Source organism: Salvelinus alpinus, chromosome 6 (genome assembly GCF_045679555.1).
Source record: "Salvelinus alpinus chromosome 6, SLU_Salpinus.1, whole genome shotgun sequence".
NCBI classification, from domain to species: Eukaryota; Metazoa; Chordata; class Actinopteri; order Salmoniformes; family Salmonidae; genus Salvelinus; species Salvelinus alpinus.
Window position 1 is genome coordinate 41,594,421 of NC_092091.1, and position 13,345 is coordinate 41,607,765.

General features: G+C 42.7%; 1 protein-coding gene across 2 annotated transcripts in view; it reads right to left on the bottom strand.

The window, feature by feature from the left end:
• Nucleotides 1–13,345, bottom strand: part of LOC139578714 (collagen alpha-1(XXIV) chain-like) — a 179,923-nt gene that overhangs the window by 66,155 nt on the left and 100,423 nt on the right. For both annotated transcript variants that reach the window (XR_011675599.1, XM_071406673.1), the window contains exons 25-26: nt 5,601–5,654; nt 3,129–3,182 (exon numbers count right to left, since the gene is read on the bottom strand). Coding sequence is in view for 1 of the 2 variants with exons in the window: in XM_071406673.1 (XP_071262774.1) it covers nt 3,129–3,182; nt 5,601–5,654 (108 nt within the window). In the remaining variant the exon portion in view is untranslated. The remainder of the gene's footprint in view (nt 1–3,128; nt 3,183–5,600; nt 5,655–13,345) is intronic.

Here is a 13,345-nt window from a genome sequence, read left to right on the forward strand (position 1 = left end):
CACAGGCCGTAGGCCAGCTAGGGACATGACATGGGCCAGGCCCTCTCTCTGTCTCTTTTTCCAGACATACACAACAGAACAGTACAGCACTCAAAGAGCTCAGCTACACTACAGCGATCACAGGCAGACAGGATATAACCAAAGGGAGACAGAGACACAGGTCACAGACAGAGAAGAGCATAAACAGACAGAGAGCTACAGGTCAGAGCTACAGAAGAGAAGATCATTCACAGAGCCCCCAAGGGGAAGAGCTGGAACACGGCATTCATACTAACAATAAACAGGACTGACTAAGAACCTGGAGGCTCCAATTGAGTGATTCCTCACGAAACCAGGACTAAAAAAGACACAGCTTTTGGGGATTTCCACAACATTTTATCAATGGAATTATCCTTTGGAGGAAGGATTGTTGACATATATTTGAAATCTGTATTTAAAAGCATAATTGAGAAAGAATTGATCAGAGTTGGCATATTTGTAACATTTTTTGTAACACTCCTTTAAGACTCCATCTTGTTTCATCTGTAGGTGCTACAAAACAACAATTGGTGTCAAATGAAGCTTTACGGGTTGCCTTGTAACATGTAGTATTTTGATTTCATTAAAAAAAAGAATAAGTAATTTATGAAAATGGAAAAATATGAATATTGAAAAAATATTTTTTGTTGATTTGGCAAATTGTTCAATATACTGTTGAACATAATATACTCTAGGGGAATATCAACGTTCCAGTTGGATCTCTTTTATGATCCAAGTTGCAAGCATTCTAGTAATTTGCAGGATGTGCAATGATATAAGTAAAAAGAGAGCCGTGTGATTGTTTACATTTCCTCCTATGCCAATTGCTCTGTATAAAATGGGCCATAACTTTAAAACTAGCAGAGAACCTACTCTGGAACTTTGATATGCTCAAATACTATATTATGTTCAACATTAATATTGAGAAATTAGACAAATAAAATGTATTTTTTTTCAATAGTTATGTTCATATATTTCAATATTCATATATGCAGAGTCAGTCAAACTTTTGGACACACCTACTCATTCAAAGGTTTTTCTTTATTTTTGTTGAATAATAGTGAAGACATCAAAGTTATGAAATAACACATATGAAATCACGTAGAAACCAAAGAAAGTGTTTAAAAAAATAAAAATATGTTTTACATTTTAGATTCCTCAAAGTAGCCACACTTTGCCTTGATGACAGCTTTGCACACACCTTTGCACACTCTAAGGCCCTGTATCTCTGTGCAAGAGGTGTCATTACAGTCCCTTGTTCGAATCCAGGCTGGATCACATCAGGCCGTGAGTGGGAGTCCCATAGGGCGGTGCACAATTGGCCCAGCGTCATCCGGGGTAGGCTGTCATTGTAAATAAGAATCTTCTTAACTGACTTGCCTAGTTAAATAAAGGTTAAACATTTTTTATTTCAACCAGCTTCACTTGGAATGCTTTTCCAACAGTCTTGAAGGAGTTCCCACATATGCTGAGCACTTGTTGGCTGCTTTTCCTTCAGTCTGCGGTCCAACTCATCCCAAACCATCTCAATATGATTGAGGTCAGATGATTGTGGAGGCCAGGTCATCTGATGCAGCACTCTATCAATCTCCTTATTGGTCAAATAGCCCTTACACAGCCTGGAGGTGTGTTGGGTCATTGTCCTGTTGAAAAACAAATGATAGTCCCACTAAGCGCAAACCAGATGTAATGGCGTATCGCTGTATAATGCTGTGGTAGCCATGCTGGTTAAGTGTGCCTTGAATTCCAAATAAATCACAGACAGTTTCACCAGCAAAGTACCCCGACACCATCACACTTCCTCCTCCATGCTTCACGGTGGAAACCACACGTGGAGATCATCCGTTCACCTACGCTGCGTCTCACAAAGACACGGCGGTTGGAACCAAAAATCTCAAATTTGGACTCATCAGACCAAAGTACAGATTTCCACTGGTCTAATGTCCATGTTTCTTGGCCCAAGCAAGTCTCTTCTTCTTATTGGTGTCCTTAATAGTGGTTTCTTTGCAGCAATTCGACCATGAAGGCCTGATTTATGCAGTCTCCTCTGAACAGTTGATGTTGAGATGTGTCTGTTACTTGAACTCTGTGAAGCATTTATTTGGGCTGCAATTTCTGAGGCTGGTAACTCTAATCAATTATCCTCTGCAGCAGAGGTAACTCTGGGTCTTCCTTTCCTGTGGCGGTCCTCATGAGAGCCAGTTTCATCATAGTGCTTGATGTTTCTTGCAACTGCATTTGAAGAAACTTTCAAAGTTAATGACATTTTATGGATTGACTGACCTTCATGTTTTAAAGTAATGATGGACTGTCGTTTCTCTTTGCTCAAATGCATTAAGAAGGAAATAAATTCCACAAATTAACTTTTAACAAGGCTGTTAATTGAAAGGCATTCCAGGTGACTACCTCATTAAGCTGGTTGAGAGAATGCCAAGAGTGTGCAAAGCTGTCACCAAGGCAAAGGGTGGCTAAATATATTTTGATTTGTTTAACACTTTTTTGGTTACTACATGATTCCATATGTGCTATTTCATATTTTTGACGTCTTCACTATTATTCTACAATGTAGAAAAGAGTAAAAATAAAGAAAAACACTTGAATGAGTAGGTGTGTCCAAACGTTTGACTGGTACTGTATATATAATGTTTTTATCGAAATCAAAATACTACTCATATAACAGAGCAAGCGGTAAACCTTCAAATGACAGATATTTTTGCTTTGTAGCACCTACAGATTAAACATTATATTGGCCTGGGTAAAGCCAAAATGTCATAAATATGCCAACTTTGGTTAATTATTCATCATATATTTGACATTTGTAATTAAAAGTATGTCAACAATCCTTCCTCCCAAATGACAATTCTATAGTTTCAATTTCGTGAAAATCCAACAAATCATGTTTTTCAGTGTCCTGGTTTTGTGAGGAATCACTCAATGACAGTATACGGAACACTAAGACAGGTACTCAGTCCTGAAAGCCAAAGATATGAAATAGCATTCCTACTCAGAGATGGACCACAACTACATCATTCACAGACATGCAATGCCACTAGCGCAACAGTTCCAGACACCCTCGCTAAGTGGTGCATACCTAGACGTTCTGTACTTACCCCCGACCCCTTCTCGCCGGGAGGACCCAATGGACCTGCAGGACCACGGCCTCCCTGAGAAACAGAAGACACAGGAAAGGAGAGGGATCATTAACCGCTGAACCAACCTCAACGGAGCGGCAGGTAGTCTAGCGGTTAGAGCGTTAGGCCAGTAGTCGAAGTTCGAATCCCTGAGCCAAAAAGGTAAAAAAATCTGTTGACGTGTCCTTGAGCAAGGCACTTAACACTAACTGCTCCAGGGTCATTGTTGATCTTTTTAAAATTATTATTTAACTAGACAAGTCAGTTATGAACAAATTCTTATTTACAATGACAGCCTAGGAACAGTGGGTTAACTGCCTTGTTCAGGGGCAGAATGACAGATTTTTACCTTGTCAGCTCGGGGATTTGATCTAGCAACCTTTCGGTTACTGGCCCAACACTCTAACCACTAGGCTACCTGCCGCCCCAATAGCAGACCCAGGCTGTGACCCCACTCTCAGGGAGAGTTGGGAAATGCAAAAAAACACATTTATAATTCAGAATAGTATAAGTATTATTATTAGCAAACTTCATACATCAAACCACCAAACCCCACCACCTACCGCTGCACTTACAGCTCTTAAACCCAGGCCTTGAATCGATGGGAAAACTCCACCCAAAAACGATATTTTGGTATTTATTTCATTAGTCCATTCTTGACATAGACCCAAAATGTTTTGCTTGTCAGAAATCAAGTTTTGAAGATATGTAACTTTCAAAATACTTTCAGTTTGCATCATATGATGGTGCATTTTTGCATCATGTGATCAAACAGAGAAGGATACTACAGTAAGTTAGCTAGCTGGTTATGCCTATCCATCTCTGGAACTCTTCCAAGTCAAGGTAAGCGTTTGCTTTTATAAATGTATTGCTAAACAGCTTTCTGACTGTAGACTGTACTACATGATTGTTGCTGATTTACTAACGCATTAGTTCTAGTAGCTACAGTATGTTGACTATGAGGTGAGAACGATGTAGGCTGCGTGTAGCGGTTAGCAGTCATGATATGAAGGTTTGGCTTGGAAAGGTTTTTTTCACCTTGTCACAGACAGCTCATGTGTTGTGCACTGAAGTCCACAAGCGAAGGGAAAAGGTGAGAGGAGGAGATCGCGTAGATAGTTGCGAGGAGGAGTTATATACACAACGAGCAAAGTGATCATGCTGTTTTTATGTGGCTGCTATGAAAGTAAACTGTGTTAGCGTGTGATCTGGGAGTGTATTCATTCCGCCGATTCCGTTAAAAAACGTTTCTTAAACTGAAGCAAACGGAATGAAACGGGGATAAACATACCTGCATTTGTCCAATAGAAACTCTCATTTGCAACTGGTGGACTAATGATTACACCCTAGATCAGCTAGATATGTGCGAGGTCGGTATTGAATGTGTCACTGTCTGTCACCTTGATTACTCAAAGTTCTCTCGATGAAAGTAAACTTTCATTCATTGGTTAGGTTGTAGCAACCTCATGATGGGTACAGGGAAAATTTGAGTATCACGTAGTAGCCTAAACCTATCGATGTTACATTGAACTGGGTGAATGGAATATGAATGACAGTCATCCAACATTCTGTAATAGAAATAAGGCCATGCTCATGAAAATAAATCATCCTCCCTCATCTTTAACGGCACCGACCACCACTGGTTTTCAGCACAGGAACTAGTTGGGAAACAGTCTCGAGGGTCTCTCTCTCGTCATACAGCATGAGCACTTAAAATGACTCACTTATGACCCAGCCCTGTGTGTGTAGTATGTGTGTGTGTGAGTGTGTGTGTGTGTTTGTGTACATTTGCTCGCTTTGCCACAAAGTGGAAAAGACCACTTTACATTGCAAGTTATATTTCAATGTGTGAGATTGAGATGCATGCATGGTTGGTTTACTGAAATCTACATTTTACATTTGAGTCATTTAGCAGACGCTCTAATCCAGAGCGATTTACAGTTAGTGCATTCCTCTTAAAATAGCTAGGTGGGACAAACACATACTGTAACACAAGCATAGAAAGTACATTTTTCTGAAATAATGTAGCTATCAGTAGAGTCGGAACTAGAAAGGATTGGGGGGAGGGGGGGGTTAAGTGCAAGTGCCAGTTCAGGTTATTTATCTATTTTCTTTTTGCCAAGAGACTAGAGGTTGCTCGGGTTGGGTTGTAAGGTTTGAACATAGCCTGAAGGTAGGGAGGGGCAGTTCCACTTTCTGTTCCGTAGATAAGCACCATGGTCTTGTAGTGGATACGAGCTTCGACTGGAAGTCGGGGGAGCGGGGTGACATGAGAGAACTTGGGAAGGTTGAAATCTAGACAGTAGGAACACAGCAATGGCTGGGTGATGTTTGTGATATTATTGTTGTAGACGTGAGGGTGTTCCGTGTTTGTCTAAGTCTGTCTGTCTGGCCCTGAGCGTCTGGCTGATCTGCTTTGACAGCCTAATGGCCCTAAAAAAAACATGCTACCTTTTCACCGGCTTCTCCTACTCCCCCTGACATCCCGATCAGGCCCGCTGGACCCTGCAAAGGGGGGGGGGGGGGGAGAGAGAGAGGTAGGTCAATAGTATACAAACATCCGGGTAAAGTATGCCTATTAGAGGAGACATGATCCCCAGCCATCAGTATGTTCATAGAGGTCATAGATAACTATGTAATGGTGATGTAAGGATGGGGAAAGAACTGCAATCACATGCTTGTAAAAGGAAATTACATGAAGGAACCAGGGAAAATCCCTCAATGAAATTTGAGCACATTAAACTGAACAAATGTAATTAATTAGCACATGCAATGTTTTATGTTGTTAAAAAGTAATGAGGCAATGCAAATCATCCTCATTTGGTGTTGTATGAACAAGGCAATAAAAACAGACATTCCTTTCACAGTATTCGCAAGCCATATTCCTAGGCTACACACTGCTGTAGATAAAGAAATGAGAGGCATATACACTACGTGACCAAACGTATATGGACACCTGCTCATCGAAATATCTCATTCCAAAAGCATGGGCATTAATATGGAGTTGAGCCCGTCTTTGCTGCTATAACAACCTCCACACTTCTGGGAAGGCTTTCCACTAGATGCTGGAACATTGCTGCAGGGGCTTGCTTCCATTCAGCATCACGAGCATTAGTGAGGTCGAGCACTGATGTTGGCCGATTAGGCCCGGCTCACAGTCGGCATTCCAATTCATTCCAAAGGTGTTCAGTGGGGTTGAGGTCAGGGCTCTGTGCAGGCCAGTCACGTTCTTCCACACCGATCTCGACAAACCATTTTTGTATGGACTTTGCTTTATGCACGGGGGCATTGTCATGCTGAAACAGGAAAGGGCCATCCCCAAACTGTTGCCACAAAGTTGGAAGCACAGAATTGTCTAGAATGCCATTGTATGCTGTAGCCCCAGACCATTATTTCTCCTCCACCAAAGTTTACAGTTGGCACTATGTATTCAGGCAGGTGGCATTCTCCTGACATCCGCCAAACCCAGAATCATCCGTCAGACTGACAGATGGTGAAGAGTGACTCATCACTCCAGAGAATGCGTTTCCACTACTCCAGAGTACAATGGCGGCGAGCTTTACACCACTCCAGCTGACACTTGGCATTGAGCATGGTTATCTTAGGCCCATAAACGCAATATGCTCCCTCAATAATATACCACGTACACTATATACAGTTCGGTATATGTACAGTTGAAGTCGGAAGTTTACATAAACCTTAGCCAAATACATTTAAATTCAATTTTTCACAATTTCTGGCATTTAATCCTAGTACAAATCTCCTGTCTTAGGTCAGTTAGGATCACCACTTTATTTTAAGAATGTGAAATGTCAGAAAAATAGTAGAGAGAATGATTTATTTCAGCTTTTATTTCTTTCATCACTTTCCCAGTGGGTCTGAAGTTTACATACACTCAATTAGTATTTGATAGCATTGCCTTTAAATTGTTTAACTTGGGTCAAACATTTTGGGTAGCCTTCCACAAGCTTCACACAATAAGGTGGGGGAATCTTGGCCCATTCCTCCTGACAGAGCTGGTGTAACTGAGTCAGGTTTGTAGGCCTCCTTGCTCACACACTTTTTTTCAGTTTTGCCAACAAATTTTCTATAGGATTGAGGTCAGGGCTTTGTGATGGCCACTCCAATACCTTGACTGTTGTCCTTAACCATTTTGCCACAACTTTGGAAGTATGCTTGGGGTCATTGTCCTTTTGGAAGACCCATTTGCAATCAAGCTTCAACTTCCTGACTGATGTCTTGAGATGTTGCTTCAATATATCCACATAATTTTCCTACCTTGTGATGCCATCTATTTTGTGAAGTGCACCAGTCCCTCCTGCAGCAAAGCACCCCCACAACATGATGCTGCCACAGTGCTTCACGGTTTGGATGGTGTTCTTCGGCTTGCAAGCCTCCCACTTTTTCCTCCAAACATAACGATGGTCATTATGGCCAAACAGTTCCATTTTTGTTTTATCAGACCAGAGGACCTTTCTCCAAAAAGTACAATCTTTGGCCCCATCTGCAGTTGCAAACTGTAGTCTGGCTTTTTTTATAGCAGTTTTAGAGCAGTGGCTTCTTTCTTGCTGAGCGGCCTTTCAGGTTATGTCGATATAGGACTTGTTTTACTGTGGATATAGATACTTTTGTACCTGTTTCCTCCAGCATCTTCACAAGGTCCTTTGCTGTTGTTCTGGGATTGATTTGCACTTTTCGTACCAAAGTACTTTCATCTCTAGGAGACAGAACGCGTCTCCTTCCTGAGCGGTATGATGGCTGCGTGGTCCCATGGTGTTTATACTTGCGTACTATTGTTTGTACAGATGGACGTGGTACCTTCAGGCATTTGGAAATTGCTCCCAAGGATGAACCAGACATGTGGAGGTCTACAATTTGTTTCTGAGGTCTTGGCTGATTTCTTTTGATTTTCCCATGATGTCAAGCAAAGAGGCACTGAATTTGAAGGTAGGCCTTGAAATACATCCACAGGTACACCTCCAATTGATTCAAATTATGTAAATTAGCCTATCAAAAGATTCTAAAGCCATGCCATCATATTCTGGAATTTTCCAGGCTGTTGAACGGCACAGTCAACTGTAACGTTCGTCGTATGGAGGAAGAGAGGAGGACCAAGGCGCAGCGTGAAAAGTATCCATTTTAATAGAATACGTTAAACAAACAAACAAAATAACGAGAAACGAGAATAACACGAAACGAAACAGTCTGGTGCAGACACAAAGACTGAAAATAACCACCCACAAAACCAAACACAAAACAGCCTACCTAAATATGGTTCCCAATCAGAGACAATGACTAACACCTGCCTCTGATTGAGAACCATATCAGGCCAAACACAGAAATAGAAAAACATAGATAAACAAACATAGACTGCCCACCCCAACTCACGCCCTGACCATACTAAATAAAGACAAAAACAAAGGAAATAAAGGTCAGAACGTGACATCAACTTGGTGTATGTAGACTTCTGATCGACTGGAATTGTGATACAGTGAATTGTAAGTGAAATAATCTGTCTGTAAACAATTGTTGGAAAAATTACTTGTGTCATGCACAATGTAGATGTCCTAAAACGCTGGCCAAAACTATAGCTTGTTAACAAGACATTTGTGGAGTGGTTGAAAAACGAGTTTTAATGACTCCAACTTAAGTGTATGTAAACTTCCGACTTCAACTGTATACCAAGAGCTGTGCCAGGCCCGCCACGTCTGTTGACTCATCCAGCTGTAACCCATAGAATTCACTGGCTTGTATGCGAAGCAGTAATTGTTTCAAAACATCAAATCAAATCAAATCAAATTTTATTAGTCACATACACATGGTTAGCAGATGTTAATGCGAGTGTAGCGAAATGCTTGTGCTTCTAGTTCCGACAATGCAGTAATAACCAACAAGTATTCTAACCTAACAATTCCACAACTACTACCTTATACACACACACAAGTGTAAAGGGATAAAGAATATGTACATAAAGATATATGAATGAGTGGTGGTACAGAACGGCATGGCAAGATGCAGTAGATGGTATAGAGTACGGTATATACATATGAGATGAGTACTGTAGGGTATGTAAACATAAAGTGGCATAGTTTAAAGTGGCTAGTGGTACATGTATTACATAAAGATGGCAAGATGCAGTAGATGATATAGAGTACAGTATATACATATGAGATGGGTAATGTAGGGTATGTAAACATTATATTAAGTGGCATTGTTTAAAGTGGCTAGTGGTACATTTTTACATAATTTCCATCAATTCCCATTTTTAAAGTGGCTGGAGTTGAGTCAGTATGTTGGCAGCGGCCGCTAAATGTTAGTGGTGGCTGTTTAACAGTCTGATGGCCTTGAGATAGAAGCTGTTTTTCAGTCTCTCGGTCCCTGCTTTGATGCACCTGTACTGACCTCGCCTTCTGGATGATAGCGGGGTGAACAGGCAGTGGCTTGGGTGGTTGTTGTCCTTGATGATCTTTATGGCCTTCCTGTGACATCGGGTGGTGTAGGTGTCCTGGAGGGCAGGTAGTTTGCCCCCGGTGATGCGTTCTGCAGACCTCACTACCCTCTGGAGAGCCTTACGGTTGTGGGCGGAGCAGTTGCCGTACCAGGCGGTGATACAGCCCGACAGGATGCTCTCGATTGTGCATCTGTAGAAGTTTGTGAGTGCTTTTGGTGACAAGCCGAATTTCTTCAGCCTCCTGAGGTTGAAGAGGCGCTGCTGCGCCTTCTTCACAACGCTGTCTGTGTGGGTGGACCAATTCAGTTTGTCCGTGATGTGTACACCGAGGAACTTAAAACTTTCCACCTTCTCCACTACTGACCCGTCGATGTGGATAGGGGGGTGCTCCCTCTGCTGTTTCCTGAAGTCCACAATCATCTCCTTTGTTTTGTTGACGTTGAGTGTGAGGTTATTTTCCTGACACCACACTCCGAGGGCCCTCACCTCCTCCCTGTAGGCCGTCTCGTCGTTGTTGGTAATCAAGCCTACCACTGTAGTGTCATCCGCAAACTTGATGATTGAGTTGGAGGCGTGCATGGCCACGCAGTCGTGGGTGAACAGGGAGTACAGGAGAGGGCTCAGAACGCACCCTTGTGGGGCCCCAGTGTTGAGGATCAGCGGGGTGGAGATGTTGTTACCTACCCTCACCACCTGGGGGCGGCCCGTCAGGAAGTCCAGGACCCAGTTGCACAGGGCGGGGTCGAGACCCAGGGTCTCGACCCATCTCCTGCCATGTCACTGATGCGTTGTGAAACATTGTATAGTATTGCATTGTCCCAGCCATATCCACGGCAGCAGGAATAATTAAGTCCTCCACAATGGTATAGGGCTTGCCTGTCCTAGCCACTCGGTAGCTCACCATATAAGACACTTCTAGCCCCTTCTAGCCCCTGATGTCTACCTAATCAAAAGTTATCTTAATTCTCGCTCAAAAAACTCCAGTGGCTTATTTTTCAAATTGGCTTGTTTTGTTTCTAAATGTCTGTGCAAGAGTGAAGGTTTCATCGAGTTGTGAGATAGTACTTTTACACAGATAAAACACTGTGACTGGGGAAAGGCACTACTCCCAATGTAATTGAACCCCAAATCAATGTAGTTCTCATCATATTTGCGCCTCTTCAATGGTCCAACATACCTGTCTGTTGTTCGTTGCTTTCCCGGACTGCATCAGATTCACAACTGTCAGTGTCCATGCTAGCGGGGCTAACAACAAATGTAGAATTACTGATGCTAGCATTGGATGTGCTCATGGAAGCAGAACAACTTGTGTCGTCGACAGGTGCAGCTGTAGTACTACTGTAGTTTTACTAAATTCACTGTTTGAAAATGTGAAGACAATTATTATTATTCTTTATGTGAATCCCATTTTTATTTGGCGTACCCCCGACGGCATTGCACGTACCCCTGGTATGGCAACTGCTCGGCATCCGACCGTAAGGTGCTACAGAGGGTAATGCACACGGCCCAGTACATCACTGGGGTCAAGTTTCCTGCGATCCAGGACCTATATACTCGGGGCGGTGTCTGAGGAAAGCCCAAAAAATTGTCAAAGACTCCAGTCACCCAAGTCATAGACTGTACTCTCTGCTACTGCATGGCAAGCGGTACCGGAGCACCAAGTCTAGGTCCAAAAGGCTCCTTAACAGCTTCTACCCCCAAGCTATAAGACTGCTTAACAGCTAATCAAATGGCCAACTGGACTATTTACATTGACACCCCTACCCTTTGTTTTTACACTGCTGCTACTCGCTGTGTATTATCTTGCATAGTCACTTCACCCCTACCTACATGTACAAATGACCTCGACTAACCTGTACCCCCGCACATTGACGGTACCGGTAGCCCCTGTTGTTATTTTATTGTGTTACTTTAAATGTTTTACTTTAGTTTATTTACAAAATATTTTCTTAACTCTATTTCTTGAACTGCATTGTTGGTTAAGGGCTTGTAAGTAAGCAGTTCACGGTAAGGTGAACTACGCCTGTTGTATTCGGCACGTGACAAATCAAAAGTGATTTGATTTTGATTTAACCTGGGCTGATTCTATACTGTGTTCTGCCACCCAGTCCTTTGTAGTAGGCCTACAGCAGCAGTTCTACTCTCACTGGAAGAGTGATGCGACATCCTACTGACATTCGCCTAAAACGCTGGCTAACAAAGAGAATGCAGGCTAATGTAAAAATGAGAATGAAGGGCTGGATAACGGGCTGAGGTTTGGCCCAGCGCCAGTGTCGATGGTAAGGAGAGGAGTGGATAGGATACGAGAGGAGCAGCGTCTCTTGCCCCAGTGCATCCTGGAAGGCTGGTGAAAACGTCCCCAGTCTGGCCAACTGCTAAACCCAGTGTGGTCACTGTGGTTGTCGAGGCAAATATGCATGACCAACATGTCATTGTTGCACAAGTGACGTACTGTACTTCAACATGTGTTTTTGAGGCTACATTTCTTGTCTTTTTCCAAATGTATTTTCTATCTTTCCCCATCAAGTCTTAGTTCCTCAATATGTGGTGTGTTTGACAGAGACGGGACACATCTGTGGCAGGTTAGATGTAGTCTGTAGAACTCCAGTCTGAGAAGAGGGATGTATAGAGAGGGGATCGGGACAGACAGAGCCATACACAGAGCCAGAATTGTGACCACACTTCTGGACTCCATTAGATGTTGATGCGATTGAAGGAAGTGGGAAAATAGGATGGGAGGAAAAAAGGGGGAGGAAGTAGGGAGATTTTCCGGGAAAATCTAAAGCCAATGCCGTCTGGCAGTTGCTAAACAGAGAGGCCACTGGGGCTGGGGCAATATGGCCAGAGGTGTGAAAGACGCACGCAGACAGACACTGCAGTGCTGTACAGTACACTGGGTCCTCTGAACACTCCTGTGTGTGACAGTTGAGAGTCTCTGTTTCTGTGTGTGGATGAGAGTCTTAATCATCCACAGCTGTTGTGATAAGAGCGGGTGCAAACCAGATAGCTAGTATGTACATTCCTGTCTGTTCTAATGTATATATTAAACAACAAACTAACTTGTGAAAACACAGTAGGCAACCGCAGAACACATCTCTACTGTAAGGTATAAGTCCCAGCATAGCCCCAGGCATGCAGGCAACTGATTTGTACTGTAGTGTCTGTGAGTAAAGGCAAAGGCAGGCAGCCTTGGGAAGCATTGGAACACTAGTGTCTCCAGATCCATACAAAATCCCTTAATTGAGGCATGAATTGGGACAACATGGCGGTATACCGTATATTCCAATACTACTGAAACTACTTATTTAAAGTTTTTTAAGACATTAATATTTGTTGCTACTTTTTTGAAGTAAATACCCTCAGTCAACTTCTGCAATACGTTAGGAGATAAAGAAGATAGTGTTCTTCTTTTCACCTATCTTCATTTCACAGCTCCATTTCACCTGGGGGGGGGGGGGGGGGTAGGATAGTCTGGAAGGGCAGGACGGGGACAGGGGAGCAGGTAGCTGACTAGTGGTGGCTATTCAGCAGCCTGATGGTCTGGGGGTAGTAGCTATTGGCCAGTCTTACAGTTTTTGCAGCAAACTGTGAGTAGCATTTTATAGTTACTTGTATAACTTTATGAACTGGGATGTTTTTCCTTAAAATAGTTTTGATCAGAGACTGTTTAGCATTTACTTAGTATTCTCTATGGGATTTGACATGGACTTGTTAGCATTGCTAACATTCGAATTACAGAGGCAGT